Source organism: Saimiri boliviensis, chromosome 16 (assembly GCF_048565385.1).
Source record: "Saimiri boliviensis isolate mSaiBol1 chromosome 16, mSaiBol1.pri, whole genome shotgun sequence".
NCBI lineage: Eukaryota > Metazoa > Chordata > Mammalia > Primates > Cebidae > Saimiri > Saimiri boliviensis.
In genome coordinates, this window is record NC_133464.1 from 58,918,974 (window position 1) to 58,943,864 (window position 24,891).

A 24,891-nucleotide genomic window follows, 5' to 3' on the forward strand; every position below is an offset into this window, starting at 1 on the left:
CAGGGCAGCAGCATGGATGGATGCCCTGTCTCCTGTGTCAACGATGCCAACGCATAAGCAGCCCTTGCCTTGGGGAGACTCCTTCCTTCTTTCATTGCTGCTTCAGAGGCTGGGGGATGTGGTACACCAAGCGCTGAACTTAGAGCTGAAGCCTCTTCAACAAACTGGCCTCTGCAACTCTGTGACTGGAGTCAGTTCACAAAGATGACTCAGCCCCCATAGGCTCAGCTGTAAAGAGGACATGATAATAAGGTTAGCTACCTTATAAGAGCTTGGCAAGCATTGAGTAAAAGAACCTTAATTAATGTGTGTTTTCAGAACTATTAAATAGTCTTTAAAAATGTTTGCTGGCAGGCTGGGCGTGATGGCTCACACCTGTAATCCCAGCACCTTGGGAGTCTGAGGCAGGTGGATTACCTGATTTCAGGAGTTCAAGACCAGCCTGACCAACATGGTGAAACCCCATTTCTACTAAAAATACAAAATTAGCCTGGTGTGGTGTCACATACCTGTAATCCCAGCTACTTGGGAGGTTGAGTTAGGAGAATAACAAGCCCAGGAGGTGGAGGTTGCGGTGAGCCAAGGTCACGCCATTGCACTCCAGCCTGGGCAACAAGAGCAAAATTCCATTTCAAAAAAGAAGAAAAAAAAATTGTTTACAGTCTCTCCAACAAAGCGAACAATTGCTCACTGTCTATTCCAATAGCGCAGACTGGGGAGGGTGGGAAGTGGGCAGCAGCCCCCGTAACACTGCAAAACTGCCCCCAGGTGTTCATCAGGCACCTACTCTGTAATTAGCACGGAAAACATGTAGAACCAGGTTGCTTTTCTCCAGAATTACCATGAGTTAGGAAGAAACAAAATGCAACACTTAGGAAGAGAGAATGCAGTGTGACCTGGGCTATTGAGAGAAATCTTTACGGAGAATGGACTGTGAATGCCGGGCCTCACAGGGAGGCCAGGATCTGATGAGGTCAAGAGAGAAAGGGAAAGTCACTCTAACTATTTGGTATCATCTTTTTGGTAAATCAGGATCCTATATCCTTGAAGGAATAGTTTTTTCATTGCGTATTAGTTATTTCGCAGAGGCAGCCTTGCATTCTTGTTAGAGACTGTTTATATTTAAAGATGTGGGAGACGTTGGGAGTGATTGTGGAGTGAAGCTTGTTCTGGGCCCTGGCTTCAGCAGCTAAGCAGGCACAGCATCTCTGCTTCCCCTTCTTGACTTTGAGGAAATATTTGTCATGGAGACTCAGCTTTCACAAGCACCTACACAGTGCCGGGCTGCACTGAACTCCTCACAAAGGCCCCATGACATCGAGGTGATTATTTGCATTTTACTGATGAAGAAAGTGATGGCTTAGAGCGTAGCTCAATAGGGTCACACAGCCAGGATGCGAAACCCCCAGAAATAAATGAAGACTACACAAAGGACAGCACACACCTCCCAGGGGATTTTATTTAGGGGATATGCTTTGGATGCTACAGGAGTCTCCATGGAAGCCATCCTGAAACTCTTTGGAGAATACTTCTTTCAATTCTGTAAGATGTCTGGCTATGACAGGATGCTTCGGACACTCGGGGGAAATCTCATGGAGTTTATTGAAAACCTGGATGCCCTCCACAGTTACCTGGCACTCTCCTATCAGGTAAGACCACTTGAGTCTGGTTTTGGCTGCCCAAGAGGAAACAAATGCTGTTGCAGTATTTGTTTCCCAATAGATGCGCAGTTGCAGGAAAACCCTCCCATATGCAGAATCCTTGGTCCTTGGTGTTGGTGGGCCCAGGAGTTCTTTTTGGAAGAGAATGAAAAAGAAACACTCTGTTGGCCACTTTTGCAAACTGGCCCACAAAAACTGAAGGGATGGCCTTTTCAGATAGGGGCCGGTGTGAATTTGGAATTAAATCCTGGAGACTGATTGCAATTGGAACAAAGGCTGGAAAACAGTCAGGTTTCAGTGTATTTGCAAAAGCTCTCCTAAGGTTTCCTGGCTGGGATGGAGCTGATAAATTGCATATGCATCCAGATTCATATTATTCATGTATCAGAAAGGAAGACTTGACAGGGCTCAGAGCCAGATTCGGAAACTACCCAACTCTGATTAACCCATGGGTGACCGAGTGAGGTGTTAAGAAACTAATTTCCCTACTGGGATATGTCCGTGGGATGCTTTCCTTGGGTTTCTTGTTTGTAGAGATCATTGGAAATTCAATTGCCTAGACTCTCTTTCATTTTTTAGTCAAGAAAAGTTTAAGGAGCATTTATATATATCATAACAGTTTATTACTTTATAGAAAATAGTTTAATTTTAGGGTCTTTTATATTTCACCAAGATCTTTCTTCACCGTTTCTATATTGGTGTTCATATCCATCCTTTTGTGGTTAGGGGGGTGCACAAAACAGGATTGCAGATGCTGAAAAGCCTCAGCAACCATTACTCCCTTTTACAGACGATGAATGGGCAAAGTATTATTTTCTCCATTTTCCATATAAGGAATCAGAGGCTTGGAAACCTTAATTGACTTCAATTATGAGTCGGCATGAATAGTTGGGCCTGTCCTATTGTTATCATGTGAGCTACTCGAGGGGAGGGGGAGTGGAAAGAGCCCTGCTGATGGGGTCACACAGGCCCACGTGGCTGTCCCACTGGCTCTACAACTTACCAGCTGTGTGATCCTGGGCAAGTTGGTTGCCATCTCTGAATCTCAATTTATTTTATTTAATAAATACTTATTGAGTGGCTAGTATTTACAGAGTGATACTATGTCTTAAGGCATTGGACACAGGCAGCTGTTAGGTATCATTAAAGAACAGAATAGAAAAGAAATAAGGAAGAAACGAACCCACCTCAAAGCAATGTGTGGATTGCAAGAGATAAGATGTAAATGTCTCTAACATTGTAATCAGCCCAGAAAATCAGCTTTCCATAAATAAATAATAACTCTATTCCTTCCGCTTTGTTTTCTCTCTGTTCAATATGGCCAGTTTAAGAATTACCATAATTTGCAGGAAACTTCCTTTCAATTTCTGAGCTAAAGCGCAACAATTAGGATATAAAGAAATACAGTTAGGGCCCTTTAATATTTTTTTTTGTAATACATATATATTTTTTTCTGTGATCTTTTCTTCTTTGCCTTTTTATAATTTCAGTTTCTTTGTAAAGATTCGGAGGGTACACGTGCAGGTTTTTTACATGGGTATATTGCATGATGCTGAGGTTTGGGGTATGATTGAGTCGGACACCCAGGTGGTGAGCATAGCACCTAATTGTTTTTCAGTCCTTGACCCCCATCCCTTCCTCCCTCCTCCAGTAGTCCCCGGGTCTGTATTTGCCATCTTTATGTCCACGTGTATTCAATGTTTAGCTCCCACTTATCAGTGATGCTATAGAGAAGCAATAGAACAGAACTCCTCTGGCGTTATTTGAGGACATTTTGCATATAATAAGGTAAATAAAATACTTAAATCTTACAATATACAAGTTGGAAGAAAATACATGCAATGATACCTCACAGCTGTATAGTGCTTTATTCTGGGCAAAGTATTATAAGTTATCTCTTTAGGCAAAAATAACAAAATAAGATAATGTTCACTTTTGTGTGTCTATCTAGTAATTTGGCAGTGCCTTTAAGACATACATCTTTGGTTATAACTGAACCTTTAATCTTGTCATGCTTTAGCTAACTTTGATTGAGTGTTAATGAGGCAGGTGTTGGGCTAAGCAATGTGTCCACACTGACTTATCCTCTTGATGCCATAAAAATGGGCAGTCTTATTTTTCCTGCTATACAGAGGAGAAAACTGAGGTCTAGAAAGGTCTAGTAACTGTCTCCAAATCACCCAGGTGTGGTGGCTGAGCTGGACCCAAACTCACGTATGTCTCCAAAGACCCAGGTCTGCGCTGCTCTCATTATTCTTTGGAATAATGAGAACTTTGTCAAAGATCACATGGCTCTACGTGTATGGCTTTATTTCTGGGCTTTCCATTCTGTTCTGTAATGATACCTAACAGCTTTATAGTGCTTTCTGCTGGGCAAAGTATTATAAATTGTCTCTTTAGGCAAAAATGTTTTTTCATTCTTTTATTCTTTGCCCTAATTCTCCACTTTTAAAAATCCCTATTTTAATCAAGAAATAAAAGTATAACTATATTGTTTAGAGACTTAGTGACATTGACCAGAAGAAATAAAAGCAAAAACTTTTGGAAGTGTCTCTGGGCTGTGGGTAAGGAGTGAGGGGTATGAAGCAGAATCTCGAGGACTTTCTTGCAGGCCTTCTGCGATCTCTTTATTTTCACTATGTAGGATTTGGATATAATTTTTAAATTAACTTAATTTCCTGTTTTATCAATGCTTTTTATATGTGCTGCCTTGACCACTCTTTACATTTAGTCAAGATGTAAACACACACACATACAAATAAATATATGTACTTTCTGTAGGTACATCCTTTTGGAATTATAAACAAAAAATATTTGAGGTCTGGGCGGGGTGGCTCATGCCTGTAATCTCAGCACTTTCAGAAGCCGAGGTGGGCAAGATCATTTGAGCCCAGGAGTTTGAGACCAGCCTGGGCATCACAACAAAGGCCCAACTCTACAAAACAACAACAACAACAACAACAACAACAACAAAACACATTATTAGCTGGTCATGGTGGTGGCATGCCTGTAGTCTCAGCGACTTGAAAGCCTGAGGTGGGAGGATCACTTGAGCCTAGGAAGCAGAGGCTGCAGTGAGCTGTGATCGCACCACTGCAATCCAGCCTGGGTAACAGAGCATGACCCCGTCTCAAAAAAAAAAAGATAAAAAATGTGTTTGGGAAAAAAAGAAACTCATTTTAAACTATTAGCCTTTCACCACGTAAGATCTTGGAAGGAACCCATCTCCTTTACCTGTTCCCTCACTTGGACCAAAAACTGTGCGTCCAGTGTGTTGAGTTGCCTACTAACTAGATAGAGACTCCCCCAGGGAAAGTCTCTATACTTCTTTCCTAGTATTCATCTCATTTACTGTGACATAATACGTACTTGAATGTCAACATTTATTTCTGGAGAAAGGGGATCTCTTCTGATGTATCCTTGAAGGTTCTACTTTCTAAATGTCTAAATTGACATCACAGATGACATTATCCTTCCAGAACAACAACAAAAAGATTAATTCTACTTGCAAATTCCTCTGATTCCCGATGTATTGGGGAGTGAAGATGCCCATGGTCACTTGGTCACAGACCAAGCATGACAGAGACTCACTAAGGCTTCCTGTTACCAGCAGCCAGCTGCTCTTGGAATATGGGTAGAAACAGCATGGCATGGTGCAAAGGCTCATTTGGGGATCACATGTTGTTTTACCATTGACCTAGGTTTACCTTCCCTGAGTCTTAGTTTCTTTCTTTCTTTTTTTTTTTGAGACAGAGTCTCGCTCTGTAGCCAGGTGCCAGGCTGGAGTGCAGTGGCACAATCTCGGCTCACTGCAACCTGCACCTCCTGGGTTCAAGCAACTCTCCTGCCTCAGCCTCCTGAGTAGCTGGAACTACAGGCACATGCCACCATGCCCAGCTAATTTTTGTATTTTTTTTTTTAAGTAGAGATGGTGTTTCACCATGTTGGCCAGGATGGTCTCGATCTCTTGACCTCGTGATCCACTCACCTTGGCCTCCCAAAGTGTTGGGATTACAGGCTTGAGCCATCGCACCCAGCCAGTTTCTTTCTCTTAAAATGGAACTAGTACTTGCCGTTTAAAGTGCAGTAGGTATAGTATAAAATTCCTGACATACAGGATCAGGAACCATGGGAGTTTTTATGTGATTGAAGAGAGGTTTGGGATATAGTTCTGTATGATGGAATGAATAAATACGATTGTTTCACAAAGCCTCAAAAGCATAATTTACACAATTTGTGTCCACTGGAAAAAATGTGTGTCTTTTAATTAGGAGATGAACGCACCATCGTTTCATGTGGAGAGAGGAACAGACGGGAAAATGTTTCTCCATTACTACTCGGATAGAAGCGGTCTGTGCCACATTGTCCCAGGTATGGAAATGGCTTAGCTGGCCCCAGAGCTATGGGCCCTCTGAAGTGAGGAAAATTTCCCCACAGATCGTCCGGGATAGCTAATAGCTGGCTATGGGTAAGAAGTTAAAACTCTCTTAGAATGTGTCACTTTATATCATCTTGACCACTGCTCCCAAAGTCCTGGAGCTTTTAAAGTAAGTTTCCAAAATTCCACAAAAAGGGATAATTTGTATTTTTCTTTCAACATTTTAAATTATGCAGTTTTTAGATAGTTGTGATAATTCTGCATATATTGTGTCAGCTCTTTATTTGCATTTAGCATCGTAGAAAAAGCATGTTTCCACGTTTACACATAGTCTTTAAAACCACATATTAAAATGGCCGAATGATATTCCATATTGTAATTATCTTAACTAATCTCCTATTATTAAACTTTCCATTGATACTAATCTTTTGCTATTGTAAACAATGGTATCATGAACATCTTCATCCATGCTTTTCCTGTATTTTGTATGTAACCCTGGGATAGATTCCCAGAGGAACACTTTTAAAAACTTGATCCTTAATGCTTTTAGAACTGAATTTTGCTTACATTACCTCTAGAGTTTGTTTGTTTAATCAGTTAAATACCTACCTGAAATAACAAGCAAATGAGTAGATTCAAACTAGAAACTAAAGTGGCATGGGTATATTTGGTATACAAACATGTATGACTTTAGTCTCTGCCTATTTTTACTTAGTTGGCTGTCACCGATGCCTGAGCTAAAGCAGGGCCTGGGCTTGGCAAACATTAGAATGTTCATCAGAGGTTTTACAACTTGATTATTTTTTGATTTTTGCTGATACAATTGCCTTTGGCCATCCCTCGACGATAGATGTCCTCCTGCTGCAGGTATCATTGAGGCTGTGGCCAAAGACTTCTTTGACGTTGATGTAACCATGGACATTCTTGACATGAATGAAGAAGTGGAGAGGACAGGGAAGAAGGAGCATGTTGTGTTTCTGATTGTACAAAAGGCTCGCGGGAAGACGAGAAAGATAAAGACAAACAGTTTACAAGACAATCAGGGCATCAAGAGAGACCAGGAGGTACTGGGTTTGCTATGCCTTTAGACAGCAGTTGCCCTTAAGTTGAGCTACCCGTCTTGGAACAATCTATGCAAATGACAGAATCAACTGGACCTTCTGTTTTTTGTTTTTGTTTTTTAAATTTTACTTTAAGTTCTGGGATACATGTGTTGAACATGCAGGTTTTTGTTATGTAGATATATATGTGCCATGTAGTTTGCTGTACCTGTCAACCCATCATCTGGGTTTTGAGCCCCGCATGCATTAGGTATTTATCCTAATGTTCTCTCTCTCCCTCCCCCTGCCACCCCCTGACAGGCCCTGGTGTGTAATGCTCTCCTCCCTGTGTCCATGTGTTCTCACTGTTCAACTCCCGCTTATGAGTGTCTATGGCCGTATCACTCTCAATGTACCTGATTTGGGAAGTTAAGCAGGGTCGATCCTGGTTAGTACTTGGATGGGAGACCAACTGGGCTTTCTAATAGTGCAATCAAGGCAGAGTTTCTCAATTTTGGCACTATTGACATTTTGAACCAGATAATTCTTTGTTGTTGATGGGCTGTCTTTTACATTATAGTATGTTTAGCAGCAATTCCTGGTCTTTTCTTACTAGATGCTAGTAGAACCTCATCCCCTCATTTGTGGCAAAAACAACAACAACAACAACAACAAAAAATATACATATATATATGTTTCCTGGCATTGCCAAGTGTCTGCATAGTCGGAGTAATGGGTAAAATCATTCCCAGTTGAGAATTGCTGGGTTAAGGTTAGCTGGATATACACTGGGAAGCTTTCTGGGATGTACCTGAGCCTGGAAACTTTCACCTATAGTAATAACTGGCTGGGTGCAGTGGCTCATGCCTATAATCCCAGCACTTTGGGAGGCCGAGGCAGATGAATCATAAGGTCAGGAGTTCAAGACCAGCCTGGCCAACATGGTGAAACCCCATCTCTACTAAAAATACAAAAAATTAGCTTGGCATTGTAGCATGCACCTATAGTCCCAGCTACTCTGGAGGCTGGGGCAGGAGAATCACTTGAACCCAGGGGGCCGAGGTTGTGGTGAGTGGAGATCACACCATTGCACTCCAGCCTGGGCAACAGAGCTAGACTCCATCTCAAAAAAAAAAAAAAAAGGAGCCGGGCGCGGTGGCTCAAGCCTGTAATCCCAGCACTTTGGGAGGCTGAGGCGGGTGGATCACGAGGTCGAGAGATCGAGACCATCCTGGTCAACATGGTGAAACCCCGTCTCTACTAAAGATACAAAAAAAAATTAGCTGGGCATGGTGGCACGAGCCTGTAATCCCAGCTACTCAGGAGGCTGAGGCAGGAGAATTGCCTGAACCCAGGAGGCGGAGGTTGCGGTGAGCCGAGATTGCGCCATTGCACTCCAGCCTGGGTAACAAGAGCGAAACTCCGTCTCAAAAAAAAAAAAAAAAAAAAAAAAGGTGGGGGTGTTGAAATGTAAGCTTGATGGCTTTGTTTTTTCAATCCTCCTCAAATAAATGGATCTTTCTAGTCTCTAGTGCCCGCAGCTGAAACCAGTCATAGGTCCCGAATCAACTCAAGACCCTGTTGCACCTGGTCGGGTGACCATTACCTGCTTAGGTACCAAGTATGTTAAGTGAACAGCTCTCCACGCACATAGCTTGTGGAAATACCCAGATTAGGATTAGTCTGAGATTCCTTAGAGTATTTTCAAAGCCCGTCTCAGAGTCTTTTCACTGCAGAATCTTCCACCACAGGAAGAAATGTTCAAGCATGATTTCTTGCCAGATAAGCATCCTAGTTTCCTCTTGAGATTTTCTAAAAAGTTATTGTTTTCTTTGATAGAGAAATAGCAGGAAGACTAATTTGATTAGAAAATATCGGGAACTCTAAAGTCTTGGTAGAATTGATCTTGTAAGCCCTCATGCTGTTCCTCTGGCCATGGATATACTTCCTTATCTAAAGGTAGACCCCATCACAGCAAATGGGGTTTGTGCTTCTCCAGTCATGTGACCAAGTGCGTGTCTACCTGCCATCTGCAGGCCTTCCAGGCAGCTCTTCTCAGAATAAAGGAGAAATATTCGAGTATTTCTGCTTGTCCTGTGAAAAAATCCCACTGGGATGTTGTGAGAAGCACAGTCACGTTTGGAAAAGGTAAGTGAGTGGTTCTCCCACGCTCAGCTCTGATCTCAGAATGATTGCTTGATTCTAAGGAGTAGCGGCCAGTGTACACTGATGGGGCCAAACCCTCTGCAATTATGATGGCACTCATTTCGGCAAAGCTAGAATTTGTCAGCCATGGTTTTTAACTTTAAAATGTCAGGCTCTAATTGTCCTTCCATTGCCCCTCGTTATTTGTGCCGGGTGACATGGAGACACCATCTCCCCTGTCCTAGGAAAAAGTTTTTGGAGGCACAATTGGAATCAGTTCCAACTAGTGACAGATGGAGAGAAGGAAGCTGAGCACTGATGTGCCATCAGGAACAATGAATTCTCCACAGCTCCTGTTTGGCAGTCAGGCCTTCTCCATTGGGACACATTTCTAGACTGGAGATCTGTGGCTAATAACCCTAGTTGCCCAGCAAAGGACACTAGATCAAGAGCCAAGAAAGCAAGTTTCTGGCTCTGTGCCTAAGGAAGTATGTGACTCTGGACAGAGTCTCCATCTTCTCACTTGCAAAATGAGTATTAGCATTAGTCTTGCTAACGTACCCCTGTGGGCACTGAGCTGGTCTAATGATTAGCAGCTGACGCCTGAGTCTGAACAAGGACTCTGATCAGCTGGGAGAAGGGAGTTAGGGTGCCCTGTGTCACGGCTCAGTGGGCGGGTGACTCGCGTCTGGGAGAAGGGAGTTAGGGTGCCCTGTGTCACGGCTCAGTGGGCGGGTGACTCGCGTCTGGGAGAAGGGAGTTAGGGTGCCCTGTGTCACGGCTCAGTGGGCGGGTGACTCGCGTCTGGGAGAAGGGAGTTAGGGTGCCCTGTGTCACGGCTCAGTGGCAGGTGACTCAAGTCTGGGAGAAGGGAGTTAGGGTGCCCTGCGTCACGGCTCAGTGGGACAGGTGACACGCATCTGGGAGAAGGTCTGCAGGACTCAAAGGGTTGCATTTTGCATGCTTCAAGCCATGGCAAGTGAGTCAAACATGCAATTGACATCTTTTGTCTAGGAGATTTTCATATCAAAAAGGCTCCATTTCGAATCTCTAACCCCTGCCAAATAGGACTGTTGGTTAAATTTTCACGTGCCACCCAAAACTGTCAGTCTAAAAAGCTCCATGGCAAATGTCCCTGATGCTGGGCCTGGAGCACACGCTCTGCTCTGCTAGCTCATTGTCTGGCTGTCACCATTTCAATGCCGACTCTGTGTTCATGGCGAGACGTACTCAATTGGCCCAGAAACTCTTCAGCAGCGGGCAGAAACTTGGCAGGGGGCAGGAGGGCTTCTCAACCTGGTAGCAAGTTTTCTGTTTGTTTTAATTTGGAAGAAGAATTGCCATGGCCATCTGGAGATGCTGAGGGAGCCCGTGCAAAGGAAGGGGGATTGCACTTTGCCTGTGAAACACTTAAGATACTATCCCTATCCCGAGCTCTGCTCTGTGCGAGGGTGGGGGAGGGAGCTGCTTCTCATGGGACTTTCTTTATCTCTGTCCAGTGCATGTCACGAATGCCTTGGAGCCAGTTTATCCTGAGAGACTCTGGATCGAAGAGAAGACATTCTGCAATGCTTTTCCTTTCCACATTGTATTTGATGAATCAGTAAGAGACTCTTCCCTCTTGGAACTGGGGCTAAGCCAGGAAAGTGAGCATGATTTACAGTCTTTTATGAATCTATGAAGAATTTCAAGTCCCTGAGAAATTCCCAGGGCTTGGGAGACTAGGGTTTACCCTGGCAGGACCACTGATTTCCTTGTCATATTGTGATATCCTGCAGAAACCAGAATGTGGGATCTTTTTGATAGGGTAGAAAGGGAGGTTTGAACTAGTAAATGCATGGGAAAGTTTACCACTAGAAAAAAGGCCAAAAGGAAGTGATGCTAAAAATTCACTACAGAAAGAGAACAGAACACAGTCAGTAGCAACGATAGGGTGGAATGCTACCCATGATCTCTTCCCATCCTGTGACCACCACATATGTCACCATCCCGCTGAGCTTCATGTTCTGCACCTTGAACATGGGGGAGAGGTCCCTGTCAGCTCATGCCACTGCTCTGTGAGAGTTGTGAGCATAACCATTTAAGTTGGATTGTTAATCCATTTCCATGGATAAAATATATGTCAACTGAATTGATTATGAACTCACTTGAAGGACACCTATTTTACTTTTTCCTTCCGTGTGTTCGCTGAAGATAGCAGTGAAAGGCATCTCCCCACCCCCTTGATGGATTTCTTCACCCAGGCCTGGGCGTTACATCCAATACTGCAGAATTTTCTAGTTTCTTCATTAGTCATTGAGAGAGTGTGAGAGACAGAGCTGTCTCAGAGAGCTACAGCCCAATGGAGAGCTGTAACCTCATTTCTCTTTAGTCAGAAATAAGCCTCTGAGCACTCTTGTACTATTCTTTCCTCTTTCAGACATTAGCACAGATTTGATTGATTCAAAAAATTTAGTACTTCCATGTTGTTGATTCCATTACTGACCCCCATTCCCCATAGTGAGCCACAGAACATGGCTAGAATGTTATTTCCAAGGGGAAGTTTATGGCGGGGTAGGGCGGGTGCTGCTTTCTATTTCTCAGTCTTAATCTGTCCTCTGTGGATAGCTACAGGTCAAGCAAGCCGGAGTGAACATTCAGAAGTATGTACCAGGACTCCAAGCCCAGAAGATTCAACTGAATGAGTATTTCTCCATCATTCATCCTCAAATTACCTTCAACATTTTCAGCATCCGCAAATTTATCAACAGTCAATTTGTCCTGAAGACACGAAGAGAAATGATGCCTGCAGCATGGCAAAGTCAGCGCACACTCAAACTTCGAGGTAATCACTCACTCCTTTCCTGTTGCTCCATGCCTGCTTGAAAGATTGATCAGAAAGGCAAGAGGCAGTTTTCCAGTTTCCCAAGAAGTGGGGTAGGGACTATGTTGAGAGCACATTTTCTTTTTTCGGACATTTCCACTTGACCTATAAACAATATATTTTATTTCCTCAACTATCTCTGGTTTAGACATAAACTATATGTTTAATATAGTTATATGTATATATGTGTTATATAAATATGTGTTATATAATTTTATATGTGTTATATGTTATATCATATAACACATATAATATTATATGTGTTATATAATTGTAAAATTCTGATCTGTTACCAACATTTTCAGAATGCATGAGGTACTATTGGTATTAATTTAATTTAATTAATTTAATTTATATAGCAGCACGATCATCTAACTCACTATTAGTAACACACACATTGTGTTTTTAATTGTAGTAAAATTTACACAACATAAAATTTACCATTTTAATCGTTTTTAAATGTACAGCTCATTGATATAAGCACATTCACGAGTTGTGTTACCTTTACTAGCACCCATCTCCAGAACTTTTTCATATTGTGCAAAACTGAAACTCTGTACCTATTAAACAATAACTCTTCATTTGTCCTTCCTCTAGTCCCTGGCAACCAGCATTCTACCTTCTGTTCCCTTGAATTTGACTACTCTAGATACCTCATATAAGTGGAATCATACCGTACCTGTCCTTTTGTGACTGGCCTATTTTAATTAGCATAACGTCTTTAAAGTTCATCCAGACTGTAGCATGTGTCAGAATTTCCTTCCTTTTAAAGGCTGAATAATATTCAATTGTATGAATAGACAACATTTTCTGGATCCGTTCACCCAACATTGGACACTGGGTTTCTTCTAACACTTGGCTATTGTGAATAATATTACTATAAATATTTTTGCCTCTCTGAGTCCCTGCCATCATTTCTTTTGATTGTCTATCCGGAAGTGTCATTGCTGGATCATATGGATTTATTAAAATTAGGAACTGCCATACTTATTTTCAACACTTATTATTGTCTGCTTTTAAAAAAATAGTAGCCATCTTAATGGGTGTGAGGTGCTATCTTATTGTGGTTTTGATTTGTATTTCTCTAATGATTAGTGATACTGAATATCTTTTCATGTGCTTATTGGCCATTTCTACTTACTCCAGAAAAATGTCTATTCAAGTCTTCTGTTCATTTTAAATTGGGTTGTTTGCTTTTGTGGTTCAGTTGTAGAATTCCTAATATGCTGTATATTAACCTCTTATCAGATATATAATCTGCAACTATTTTCTCCCATTCTTTGTGTTACCTTTTCACTGTTGGCTATGTCCTTTGATGCACAAAAGGTTCTAATTTTTATGAAATCCAATGTATCTTTTGTTGCCAGTGATTTTGGTGTTGTATCCAGGAAATTGTTGCCAAATGTGATGCCATGAAACTTTTCCACTGGGTTTTCTTTTAAGAGTTTTATAGTTTTAGCTCTTACATTTAGGTCTTTGATTCATTTTGAGCAAATTTTTGTTTATGGTATGAAAGGGCACACATTTTGAGCTGTCTTTCTATTAGAGGTATGATTAGATATTCCAAGGACAAGCACAGGCAGAGTTGGGGGGACGTCCAAGAAGAGAATGACATGTTCTGGGAACCCAAGTGAGGTGTAGAGTGGAGTGATAGGAGAGAAGGCTGGCAAGATGAGGACTTGAACTCTGTAGTACAGCTGGAAACATGCTGAAGTGTTTGCCATGATCAGATTTGACATTTAGAATGATCACTCTGGAGACGTGTGAAGGATCAATCAGAGTGTAGAGAAAACGGATCCTGGGAGGCCAGATGGAGGCCACTTCTGGAGTACAGGAGAGAAGTTCTAAGCTGCTAAACTCCAGTCACGGCACTGGGGTGGCAATTGGAGGATAGACTCATAAGATAATTAAGGCAGGACTTGGTGACTGCATATGGGGAATCGTTAGGATAATTATTAGCTTCCTTGCTTGGGTAACTGGGTGATGAAGGTGCAATTAACTGGAAAAAGGACATGATATAACGTCCTTGAGGCAGGAATTTTTGCCAGTTTGAGTCACTGCTGTATCCTCAATGCTGAAAACAGTGTGTCTGGCTAACTGTAGGGACTAACTACCTATGTAATGAAATAACTAATAAAAAGAGAGATTTGTAGAGGGGGTTGAAGATGAATTCAGTGCAGATATCCGTGAACAGATACCTAATAGGAAGCACAGAAGAAAAAAACATTGTTCACGGAGGTATTGTCACAATCACCCTGGAGGGGATTTTGGCAATATGTATCGAAAGCCTTAAAAATGCGCATATTCCTTGTCTAAGTAACCCATGTCTAAGAATATATCTTTTAACTAACTAACCGTGACTATACACAAAGATTGTTTCAAGCTTATTCATCACAATGCTGTTCATACAATGATAAGCTAGATATAATATAATCAATACTAGCTTATTATTTATTAACATACAGTATGAGCAAGGCAAACAGCAAAAATTAAGATGCATCTCTATGTTTAATACTATGAAAGAATATGTTACATATTTTAAGTGAAAAATTCAGATTATGAAAAGAAGATGCCATGTAATCCCCCCTTTTTAAATTTTTTTTGTAAAACAAAGATATACTCCAAAATATTAACAGTAATTATCTGTGAGGTGTGATTGTGGGTGATTTTTACTGTTTTCTTTCACTTTTTTTTTTTTTGTTTTCTGCAATGAATATGTACTGCTTTTACAATAAGATAACAAACATCTATTTTTAAAGAAATACACATCTCGAGTTCAGGAAGCAAGATTTCTCTGGAAATTCAGATTCATAGTCAGCATGTGTAGGATGCAGTTATGTGATGCTAACCAAGAATACCAAGACAGAACCCTCAGGAACACTAATGTTTAAGGAATGAGATTAAAATAATGTAAATAAAAATTCAAAGCATTAGGGGAAATCTCAGAGAGAAAGCAGTGTGAGAGAAGTCCTAGGAAGTGAGATTTCAGGAAAGAGGGTCTGGTTAGCATCATCAAACAGCAGAAGGACTAAGTAAAAAAAAGGCCAAGAAACTTGGGTTGGCATCAGCAGCATGGAGGCCATTGATAGATGGGAACCACGTCAAAGTAGGCAAAAGACAGAGCTGCTGGGGAAAGAGGAGAGATGAGTAAGTGGTGACAGAAAATGTACGTTAACTCTCAGGGACCTTGAGTAAAAGAGAAAGAGCTTGACTGTGCAGTAGCTAGAAGTACAGTGTGGGACATGACTGGTTGTCCAGCGAGCTCATCTCAGCCCCTGCTGGTGACATAATCTTATTGTTGCATTTCTCTCCATGATGGCAAGGCCAGATGATCTGGATGGAGTCCATGCGATGCATGGTGTACCTGTGTTCTCCGAAGCTCCACAGCCTGCAAGAGCTGGAAGAATGCAATATGCATCTTTCTGACATCGCCCTCCATGACACCACCAGGGATCTCATCCTCCTGAACCAGCAGCGGCTGGCTGAGATGGAGCTGTCCAACCAGCTGGAGAGGAAGAAGGAAGAGCTGCGGGTCCTCTCCAAGCACTTGGCCATTGAAAAGGAGAAAACAGAGACTTTGCTTTATGCCATGCTGCCTAAACATGTGGCCAGCCAGCTGAAGGAGGGCAAAAAGGTGGCTGCAGGTAAGGCACCGTTTCCGGCACAGGAACCCCTGAGCAGAGGGTGGTATGTCTTAGTGGTCGGGGGCACAGGTTTGAAACCAGACGGAAGTGGTTTTGAATTCTGGCTCTGTCACTTGTAAGTGACATGATCTTGGGCTAATTACTCCATCTGCATATCCTCAGCTTTGTTCTCTCTACATTGATAATAATAAAAATATTACAGGAGTGAAACATGAATTATATAAAAATGGTTGTCAACTACACATACATTAAGTTCTCTCAGAATTTAAGGATGTGTCCTGAGATTGGCCTCATTACTCAGTGACAATGAATAGGGTTCTTAACTGTAACTAGAAATAATACACTCACACACTAGCTAAATCACAGGGTTCCTCTGAGGACCATTCTGGGACAGTACACTATTTACGGAGGCAGGGGTTTTATGTTTACCCTGAACTCACTTTCCATCTGTCACGGGACTGTGTTCATTCACCAGGCACACCTGGTGAGCTTACTCTGTGTCAGGGTGCTCTTCCAGATCTGGGCACACGGAGGAGTTTACAACTTTGTGATTTTATTAGATATGTGCAGAATAAGTGAATGGGGGCGGGAATGACCAAAGGAAAAGAAATTCATTTGCATTAAAAAGCAATTATTGTGCTGGGATTCGTGTTAGACATTTAACGTGTGCTGTTTCATTAATTTTTCTCAAAACTAATGAGGGAGGTGTTGTCCATGTAATATTGCTAAGCAAACTGACGTTCAGCACAGCTGACAAATGAAAGAGCTGGAAACTAACTGCGTTAAGGCCATCTAACTACAAAATCCACACTCTTTCCATCATATAATGTGCTATGGTGATATAGGGACAAGGAAAGTAATAATAAATAGGTGTCAGGAGAGAAAGAGATAGGGGGCGGGTTTGAGTTGTGAAGGCGCCTCTCAAAAGTGTGAGCCACTTGAGTTGGGTCTTGAGGCTGAATTTCAGCAAGCAAAGAGGGAAAAAGAATCAGCAGGATTTCCTCACTGACCAGGTAGGGAAGGTAAGACAGAGGAGGCAGGCACGGGTCTGAGGCTTCTTGCATGGAAAAATGGGCTGCTTTATCCTTAAGACAGGGCCAGAAACAAGAGCAGGGTTGGGGGAGAATGGCAAGATCTATTTTAGAACCGTTGAGTTTCAGACATCTGTGCCACACAGCATGATCAGAGGTAGGAATCTTAGCGAGAGCTCAAGGGAACACGGTGGCATGGAGCTATTGCAATGTGGGCGGGGTTAATCATAGACTCTGTGCATAGGGGATAAGATCACCTAGAGGGCAGGGAGTGAGAAGAGAGTGCAGTATTACTCCTTAGGGAACATCTACTACTTAAGAAAGTTGAGAAGCCAAGGAAAGATGTAAAACGAGATCAGAAAGGTAGGAGGAATATGAAGAGAGAATGATAGCCAGAAGCCAAGGAGAAGAGAAAGTTCCACGAAGGGGAAATTACCACCAGAGGCATAACTGACATAGAAGGCACCCAGATGCGGCCGGGCGCGGTGGCTCAAGCCTGTAATCCCAGCAACTTTGGGAGGCCGAGGCGGGTGGATCACGAGGTCAAGAGATTGAGACCATCCTGGTCAACATGGTGAAACCCCGTCTCTACTAAAAATACAAAAAATTAGCTGGGCATGGTGGTGTGTGCCTGTAATCCCAGCTACTCAGGAGGCTGAGGCAGGAGAATTGCTTGAACCCAGGGGGTGGAGGTTGCGGTGAGCCGAGATCGTGCCATTGCACTCCAGCCTGGGTAACAAGAGTGAAACTCCGTCTCCAAAAAAAAAAAAAAAAAAAAAAGAAGGCACCCAGATGCATTCAAGGAGTCATCAACTTATTCACTCAATATTTATTGAACATCTACTGTGTGCCAGGCCCTGCTTTAGGTTCTTGGGATACAGCAGAGATCTAAACTGAGAGTCTCCCATCTCATGGAGCTTTGTATTCCAGCGGAGAGGCCAATGATAACCAAGTAAACCATTCCACACAAAATATCACGCCACATGTCTATGGAGTGGGTGGAAGGCAACCAGGCTAAGAGGACAGCCAGTCTAGGGGCTGTTTTATATAGGGTGGTCAAGAGAGTGCTCACTAAGTTGGTTACATTTGAAAAGTGAGTGACAGGCCCTGTAGATATATGAGAAAAATGTCAGGCAGAGAAAACACCTCTTTCCTTAGGTGTAGAAGCCCGAAGGCAGGAGGTACTTGGCATGCTGAAGGCCAGTGTGGCCAGAGTGGAGGGAGCCAGAGGGACATAGGGTCAGAGACGTGGCTTGGACAGAGGTGGAGGGTCCCCTCTGTAGCCCATGGCAAGGACTTTGGATTGCATTCTAAGTATGATGGAAGTCATGCAAGATTTGGGGTTGAAGCGTGGGAGATCTGACTTAAACAGGGCATCTGGCTGCTGTGTGGAAGGTGGCATGAATGGAAGCCAAGGCGGAATCAGGGGCATGATTTAGGAGCAAGTGTTGAGGACAAGGTAGCTTCCCTGCCATACAAAGATGGGGACCCACCGTTTCATAGTGACCAGACTCTGTCAGCCCTGTCCCCAGGTCTCCTGTAGCTCAGGTTCAGCTTGGCCCACTTGCTAGGGGCCCTTTGTGTCCTCCCACAGCACTGGCCACATCTTACTAGAAGCATTTGTTCACTCGTGTGTCTCCTTCATTAGACTGGGGGCTCCTTAGGGGCGAGGGCCTGGTCTGCTTGCCCCCTGTGATATGATTCTCCCAGGATGACCAGCTTGCAGGGGGCACTCGGTAGACGTGTGTTGAGTGATGCCGAACTGGGAATGGCATCCAGCTCCTTCTTCTTCAAGGCACAGGCAGATTTGATTCTCAAAGAGCCTCTGAATCCAGAATTCACGGACGAATTAGTCTGTCTCCTTGATTCTCACTGCTACCTGGTTTCTGTTGTAGGAGAATTTAAAAGCTGCACAATCCTTTTCAGCGATGTGGTGACATTTACCAACATCTGTGCTGCCTGTGAACCTATACAGATAGTGAACATGCTGAACTCCATGTACTCCAAGTTTGACAGATTAACCAATGTGCACGCGGTCTATAAAGTAAGTCTGTGCAGTGTCGGGTGTTTCACAGTGTGCTCATGCAGGGTGAGTGCTTGATTCTAAGACTCCCTTTGCCTCTGTCTGGCCCTGGTCTGGGGTTTGGTGTGGATGAGTATAGGGTCAGAAAATAAGAGCTGAAAGGAAATTGGACATATTTTAGGAATTCTAGTTTTTAGGAATTCTCTTACAATACTCAGGGCTAAGATAGTACTCTGGTGCCCTTGAGGGGCAAACACTGTTTTCCTACAGCTTAATGGTTCTCCTACTCCTAAATTCCACAGAAAGTTGAATCCAAACAATGTGTTATCCCATATGCAGCATCACATGACTACCCCAGGAGCTTCCTCTTCTCTGGGATTCGTTTCCACCGAAAGCAGACAGGCCTTTTGCTCTCTCATGGATGTTTCCTGAGTCCTTTTCCGTCTCAATTCCTCCCTGATGCTCCTCATACCCTTAGCAAAGAATCGCCAACTTTAATATAGTCCCTTTGTCAATATATGGAAAATGGAAAAAAACACAGCAACATGTTTAGTGCATTAAGGAAACCCTCTGAATACCTATTTTTTTTCCCTGACAGGTAGAAACAATTGGAGATGCTTATATGGTGGTAGGAGGTGTACCAGTGCCTATTGGAAGCCATGCTCAAAGAGTGGCTAATTTTGCCTTGGGGATGAGGATTTCTGCAAAGGAAGTGATGAATCCTGTTACTGGAGAACCCATCCAGGTAGAGAGCAACTGTGTACTTGGCTTAATGTCACACATCTCACACATAAAAGTAGAATTCTACTTACATGCTTAGGTGATTACTGGGTATGTTGCCATCATTAAAATGGGTAATTTATCCTAACCCTTTTCTTCTCTTGCATATGTTCCTAATAGAGATATTCCTAAGGCTGCTATAGTCTAAACTTTTCTCGAATTTCAGAGGAGCCGTGGTGTTCAAGGTTTCCTATGGCTGACTGCAAGCTTCCTTTGTTGGTGATTTAGGACAGTGTTGAGCAATTCTTCCTATTTACCTAGCAGGGTTCATTCCATCTTAAAAACCAGCTCATTTATAATTCCTGCTTTTTTGTTCAAGAATTTCAACAAGTGGTTCCGGTTTACTTAGCAGCCAACTTTTCCTGCTTAGGAAACTGTGTCTCCAACATGCCATCTGACAGGTTCAGAACTCAGGCTGCGGTGCGAAGCTGCCTGCAGTCAGCAGGCCAGGCACTGTGCTGCCGTTAAGATATTCAGAATGGCTTTCCTTCCACCACGTGGCCACTAGCGAGACATCTGCTTGCCTTTCTCACAGGAAGGTACACTTCCAAGTCTGGAAGTTTGTTCACACTCTAAAAGTTGAACAGTTTTGGAGAAAAAAAATGAACGTCCACTTCTGCTAGCTCAGCAGATCCTAATGCTCCCGGGATAGCTGAGAACCGCATCTCTCTGCCTTTTATCTCTAGATCCTTTCCCTGCTATTATCAGTCAGAAACTCAAAATAAACCAGTCAACTCAAAATAAACAAAGCCAATTATAAGATGGAATATAATTTTTCCACATTATAACCTTTTTACAGGAGATTCTGAAAATCTGCTCCACTCACCCTGACCATGGTGAGTTAGAAGCTGAGAAGCAGTGTAGATCATGGCTACAGCGTTCACTGTAGTCTTCTAAGTAAAAGCTGGTCTTAGTCACAAGAACAAGACAACTGCCATAATGACTCATTGCAAACACACAGTGTGCATCAGTGAAATAAAAATTCAATATAATAAATAAAAAATCAGGATGGGAGGTAATGAGGGAAGGGATAAAGAAGGTTAGATAAGAGATAAATGTTTCAGTTAAGGCACCCTCGTGTAAGCCACTGGTGAAAAAAGAAAAATATGTGGTTGTGTAAATCTTACGCTGAGTAAATGAAACCAGATATAAAACAGTATATACTATATAATTGTACATATGTGATGTTCTAGAATAGGCAAATCATTCTTTGGTAAAAGAAATGAGAATGTAGTTATCTCTACTGGAGAAGATGGGGAGACAGCTCAACTGGAGGGGGCACAAGATCATATTGCGAGGTAATGGAACTAGTTTACATTTTATTTCAGTTGGTGGTTACAGGGATATACACATGTGTCAAAACTCATGGAGCTAAACATGTTATCTGTTTTTTATTTTATGTAAATTATACCTTAACTTAGAAATAAAAGCAAGAGTATTAGATGGTCTCTTTTCAGTGAGGCTATCTCTGTACAGATCAGAGTGGGTGTCCATACTGGACCAGTCTTAGCAGGTGTTGTGGGAGACAAGATGCCACGGTACTGCTTGTTTGGTGACACTGTGAACACAGCTTCTAGGATGGAAAGTCATGGGCTTCCCAACAAAATACACCTCAGTCCCACAACCTACAGGTAAGCTTCCATTTATTCATGCCTTTCTTTGTCCCTCCCTGCTTCCAGAACTTACAGAGTGCCTAGCAGCCATGGCATGGGGTAGGGAAGGAAACTCATGCTTTTTCTCCCATGCCTCAATGGTTTAGAGAGATATTGTGGCAGATAACAAATATAGTTGAACTTCTACTACAACATAGTTTTTACTCTCAGGGGGCATGCAGTTTAGTCCAGAGAACAGCAAATTATAACCCCACAGATCAAATCTAGTCTGCTGCTCATTTTTGTAAATAAAGTTTTATGGGAACACAGCCACGTACTTTCATTTACATATTGTCTATGGCTGATGTCATGCTACAAAGGCAGAGATGAATGACTGCAACAGAGACCGTATAATACACAAAGTCTAAAATATTTACTCTCTGGTCTTTTTTATAAAAAGTGTGCTGACTTTCGGTCTAGCAGAAGAAAAAAGAAAAGTTGCAGTTAATTATTTTTAAAGTGAGATAAATACAATGATAAATGTGTGTATAAAACAATACTTGCAGTTTCTTGAGCACTTACAATAGGCCACATTCTATTCTAAATTTTTATATGTTAATTCATTTACAGTTGCAACAGCTCTGTAAAGATACATTATTATTATTTACAGATGAAAGAAAAGGCAGAAAGAGGTTAATCATTTGCCTCAGGAACAGGTAGGCTAGGAAGGAGAATAGCCCAGATGCAGCCCACAGAGTCAGGATTCACAGTCCTCCCTTTAACTGTGGCACTCTTATCCCCAAGAGAATCACAGAAAGTGTCATGGGAGCCCAGGGCAAGGGGGCTTGACCCTGTAAAAATGGGCTTCATGGAGATTCCTGAGCTAAATCTTCAACAAAGAGTTCCAGAGTAAAATTTAGACAAAATTGGGGTATTGGGGGTAAAAAGCAGGTACAGGTTCACATGTAGAATAGGAGCAGAGAACGATAAACACTTAAGCTTTTTTGTATTGGGAAATATGAGGCAGGAGCGGTGAGAGCCGCACGTGCCTTACTGAAGGGCAAGGACCCTATGCTGTAGGTTAAGAAAAACCCCCAAGGAATGCGAGGTTGAAACCAGTGACAGGGCCACGTCCTATTTGACACTGAGCACTCTAGAGACCCTAAAAGGACATATTTGAGAATCAGAAAATGAGCTAGACGAGACCTGTTAGGAGTTTAGTCTGAATCAGAACATTAGTGGCGAGAATATGGGGCAAGTAAAACCAGCTAAACTAGTTAGAAATGGGGGAGGAGAAGGAGGGAGAAGCCCAGGTCTCCATTCTGGGTGACTAGGGCTTGAATGATGGCCTCGCCATCAGCAATAGGACAAATAAGTATCCCAGCTCATAGGGGCAGGCAATGAGTTTAGGTTGGACACATGGGTTCAAAGAAACTGGAACCTTCAGCTAGACGGGGCACAAAATGCATGCGTGAAGTTTGGAGTTGAGTGTTTGAAGATCCAGACTTAGAGTAAGCAACATATAGGTGGTAAAGTCATGAGAGTTGATGAGATCGCCCAGGGAAGGATGCAGTGTGCAAAGAACAGTGGGAAAAGGATGGAGTCCTGCACAGAACCAGCATTAAGTGGCACGGGAGGAAGAGGAGCCCATGGGAGAGGCAGGAGAAGAAACAGAAAGGACGAGGAGCGTTTAGGATGAGAAGCACTCTTGTGGATGACTTGGGAAGGAGGAATTGAACAACAATGTCAAATGCGGTAATAAGGACTGAAAAATACTCACTAGAGGTTCTGGGGGCATTATCAAAAGTGGTTGTCGTAAAATGGTGGGATAGACCTTGGGCTGAAGAACAAAAAGAAGAGAAAACTCACATGGGATTAAAGCAGGTGAGAAGCTGTTGGTTTGCTTCTGTTTAGGATGGAAGAGACATAAGCACACCGACAAGCAGAAGGAGAGAGGCAGATGGAGAGGGAGCTGCAGATAAGGGTGGGGTTGCCGATGGAGCAAGGCCCGGAAGTGATGGGAAGAGGGCGTGGATGAGGCGCCCCGAGCAAGAAAGACACCTCATTCTCACAGACTGGGGAGAAGGGTGATGTAGTCAAGGGGTGAGAAGTCCCAGGCTCTCACCTGTAATTGCTGTAATGTTGTAGATGAATCAGATCAGAAAGTAGGAGGCACAGTCACCAGCGTGTGAGTGAGGGGAGCAGATACCAAATGGGGGCACAAACGGAGTGTGGTGACGCTCTGAACTCGCCACCAACCTGGCCAATGACAAGGGAAGCCTCGATGGAGTGCCGAGGCAGGTGGTCATGAATCCGAATCCTCCCTGGTCGGAGGGTTCTTTGCCTTTTCTCCATCACTTGGTGGACAGTAAATAAATCAATGGGGAAACATTTTGTAATTACCCATAGCTCTGTCTCTTTTCACGGTCCCTATCCTAGAGTCCTCCTCTTCAGTTCGTTGGCAGACAAATTATGGTGGAGAAAGTTTGGGTAGTTAGGATGAGCATGGTAGCAAGTATGGGGTACGTGGTGCACTTGGGGAAGATGGAAAGAAGAGTGTTGATACCCAAGAGCCTTATGTGGCAGAACCAGGAAAGGTGGTGTCCACACGGGCACTGACAGCATTGTGTGTAGAAACGTGAGAGATGCCCTATGAGGGGTGAGCTGGAGAGAGGGAAATGAATGGCAGGGTCAGCAGGGTTTTGGTGAGTCCCCGTGCTCACTTTTGGCCTTTGGCATCTTGTTGAGAATCTCACCCTGACTTTGTCTATGGCCTATGCTCCCCTTCGGCAGGCTGCTGTCTGGAATCCTCCCTGCTCTGCTGTTGTGTGTCCTGCATCCTGCACGTCTCTTGAGTTGCCTGTGCATTGCAGACAACTCTTGAGTTACAGATCCACAGTCTCTGATAGCTGATGCACTTTTTTTTTCTCTGTGCAGAGCCTTGAAAAATCAAGGATTTCAAATCATCGAGAGGGGTGAAATCGAAGTGAAAGGTAAAGGGAAAATGACCACATACTTTTTGATCCAGAACTTGAATGCCACAGAGGACGAGATCCTGGGGAGACCTAAAACCCCACGTGATCACAAGGGTAAGCAAAAAAGAGAAGCCTTGCCATTAGTGTTGAGAAGTTTTTCCATTAACTACTTTAGATATGGTCAGTGTCTGCAGGGTCAACACAGGGAGCGTCCCTGCCCACCACCATGCTCCAAGGCTCAGTTCAACCATCTTGCCCTGAACACCCTTCTCTTGCATCCTGGTTATTATGATGTTCTTTGCGCTGGGCTGATAGATCCAGCTAAAGAGTTCTACATACACTAGTCTTCGAGGTTCTTTTCTGGGCATTTCCCGTGTGGCTCTTATTTGCGAGTGCTTTCTCTGCTCCCCAGCTTCAGAGGCTCCAACATAGGCTTCCTCGTGTGCTGGAAACTTTTGCCTTCCACATTTTGTTCTAGCTTCCAAAACTGGGACGAAGGACAAAATTCGTGACTCACCCAGCTCCAGGACTGACAAGAGGGTGGGAGTTTAGGGTAAAACAACCCAGTGCTAAGCTGGACCAGGGATTATCATTTGGCTCATGATACTCCCCCAAAGAAGCTAGAATCCAACAGTGAGGTCTCCATCGCAAGGCTGATCCATCCCATACACTCAGGACCTCTTAGCCACAGCCTAAGATGGAAGCGCTAACCTGAAGGGGAAACCCAGTAGCAGGAGGCAAGCCTTTCTGAACCTCCAA

The 24,891-nt window shown here is 43.2% G+C and overlaps 1 protein-coding gene across 1 annotated transcript; it reads left to right on the forward strand.

Annotated features, from left to right (window-relative positions):
- Positions 1–1,493: 1,493 nt before the first annotated feature.
- LOC101027848 (guanylate cyclase soluble subunit beta-2) lies at positions 1,494–24,424 on the forward strand. The gene is made up of 12 exons (XM_010337902.3): positions 1,494–1,649; positions 5,933–6,032; positions 6,907–7,103; positions 9,116–9,227; positions 10,724–10,827; positions 11,832–12,048; positions 15,411–15,731; positions 18,658–18,806; positions 19,384–19,530; positions 21,042–21,196; positions 24,095–24,246; positions 24,327–24,424. The coding sequence occupies exons 1-12, from the start codon at positions 1,497–1,499 to the stop codon at positions 24,422–24,424; spliced, it is 1,905 nt and encodes a 634-aa protein (XP_010336204.2). The 5' UTR covers positions 1,494–1,496.
- The last annotated feature ends 467 nt before the right edge of the window (positions 24,425–24,891 follow it).